The following is a 2,052-nucleotide window of genomic DNA, read 5'->3' on the forward strand; positions in this document are numbered from 1 at the left end:
GAGTAGGAGGGGCAAGCTATCACATTTTCTCATGAACTCAAACCCTTCAGTTTTTTGCAAGGTCCTTCCCCCAAATGCCCCCACCCCTGTTTAACCATTTCTCTCTGGAGCAGTCTTCACTCTCCTCTTCATCGGGCTGACCTCTTCCCATCGTCCAGTTCTCCACTGAGTCATCTTTGTCCCCCAAGAAGCTTCGCCTGACTCCCCTCTCCCCACGAAAGTTCTGGCACGAGCCCACTCCATCCATCTCCTGTTTACTCCTCACATCCTCCCCTCTCCCTGTGAGCTCTCTGGGGGCATGCATTGCGGCTTCTTTGTCACCCCAAGCCCACGATTTTGCCCCGGCCTGCCATGTGGGAAGAACTAGACAGATTCTCCAGGCAAGAATACAGGAGTGGGTTGCCATGCCCTCCTCCAGGGGATCTTCCCAACCCAGGGATTGAACCCAGGTCACCTGTCTAGTTCCTGGAGCCGCTAAGTGAGGGTCTAGGGTTCTCTTCCACATGGGAGGGGCGGAGGATGGAGCCACTGCTGGGAGGGTCTTCTTGGGCGGACAGGCTTCCAGATTCTCTCTTCTTGAATCTGGTTCTTGAGTTCCCCGCGGGCACTCCACAATGCAGACACGTGCTGACGGGGGAAACTTGAGCGAGCAGAGCTGCCTACTCTGGCCTGGTCCCTGCCTGCGATCAGGGCTCACACAGACAGACCCTCCTGACCCGACGCCTGGCGGGGTCGCCAGCGCCCCAGCACCTGGCGGATGGCCGCGGCGATCTCGTGGTTGCGCAGGCTGTAGATGAGCGGGTAGAGCAGCGGCGTCACGTGGGTGTAGACCAGCGCCAGCGCGCGGTCCCGGTGCGGGGAGTAGCTGGCCTTGGGCCGCGCGTACATGAAGGTGGCGCAGCCGTAGTGCAGGAAGGTGACGGTCAGGTGCGAGGCGCAGGTGGAGACGGCCTTGCGGCGGCCCCGCGGAGAGCGCAGGCGGTGCAGGGCGCCGGCGATGGCGCCGTAAGAGGCCAGGATGAGCAGCGAGGGCAGCAGCAGCAGCAGCAGGCAGGCGCCCAGCAGAGGCAGCTCCTCGGCGTAGCTCCGCGTGCAGGCCAGGTGCAGCAGCGCTGTGATGTCGCAGAAGAAGTGCACCAGCAGGCGGGAGCCGCAGAAGGGCAGGTGGAAGACGGCCACCGTGAGCCCCACGGACACCGCCAGGCCCCCGAGGCAGCAGGCCAGGGCCAGACGCGCGCACAGCGCGGGGGTCACCACCGCCGTGTAGCGGAGCGGGTGGCAGATGGCCACGTAGCGGTCATAAGCCATGGTGGCCAGCAGGAAGCACTCGGCCCCGCCCAGGGCCACGAACATCTGCATCTGCACGGCGCAGCCCAGGAAGGAGATGGGACTGCCTCGGCCCAGGCTCGGCGAGGCCAGGTCAGCCAGGGTGCGGGGCACCACCACCAGCGTGTAACCGAGCTCGATGGCTGACAGCTGGCACAGGAAGAGGTGCATGGGCGGCCGGGTGGTCGCCGAGGCCACGGCCAGCAGGATGAGCAGGTTCCCGCTCAGGGTGGCCAGGTGCAGGGCCAGCAGCAGCAGGAAGAGTGCTGGCCTCAGGTGTGGAAACTCTGGAAAGCCCCGCAGGAGAAAGCCCCGGGGCAGGGTGGCGTTGCTGGGGCTGGCCATGCACCCACCTGTCCAGGTCCAGAGGCACCTGTGGGAAAGAAGCAGGGGAAGGGGGAGTTTGTGGGCTCCACTCCTCTGGCCCTGCTGGTGAAGAAAGGGCTGGATGGAATTAAGAGGGTAGGAGCCAGTAGAGCGGCAGAGAGGGGCCAGGTAATGTGCTTATTTCCAACTCCACCCCTTCCTTTTGGTTATTGGCTCAGTCCTGTTCGACTCTTTGTGACTCCATGGGCTTGTAGCCCACCAGGCTTCTCTGTCCTTGGGGATTCTCCAGGCAAGAATACAGGAGTGGGTTGCCATGTCCTCTTCCAGGAGATCTTCCCAACCCAGGGATTGAACCCAGGTCCCCTGCATTGCAGGCGGATTCTTTACCCTCTGAGCCAC

General features: G+C 63.1%; 1 protein-coding gene across 1 annotated transcript; it reads right to left on the bottom strand.

Annotated features, from left to right (window-relative positions):
• Positions 1-654: 654 nt before the first annotated feature.
• LOC102394741 (olfactory receptor 10AC1) lies at positions 655-1,671 on the bottom strand. Its single transcript, XM_006071922.3, has one exon. The coding sequence runs from the start codon at positions 1,669-1,671 to the stop codon at positions 694-696; it is 978 nt and encodes a 325-aa protein (XP_006071984.2). The 3' UTR covers positions 655-693.
• Positions 1,672-2,052: the final 381 nt, after the last annotated feature.

This window comes from Bubalus bubalis, chromosome 8 (genome assembly GCF_019923935.1).
Source record: "Bubalus bubalis isolate 160015118507 breed Murrah chromosome 8, NDDB_SH_1, whole genome shotgun sequence".
NCBI classification, from domain to species: Eukaryota; Metazoa; Chordata; class Mammalia; order Artiodactyla; family Bovidae; genus Bubalus; species Bubalus bubalis.

Bases quoted from the DNA above. Each gene is read 5' to 3' on its own strand.
- LOC102394741 (XM_006071922.3), bottom strand. From the start codon at position 1,671: ATGGCCAGCCCCAGCAACGCCACCCTGCCCCGGGGCTTTCTCCTGCGG.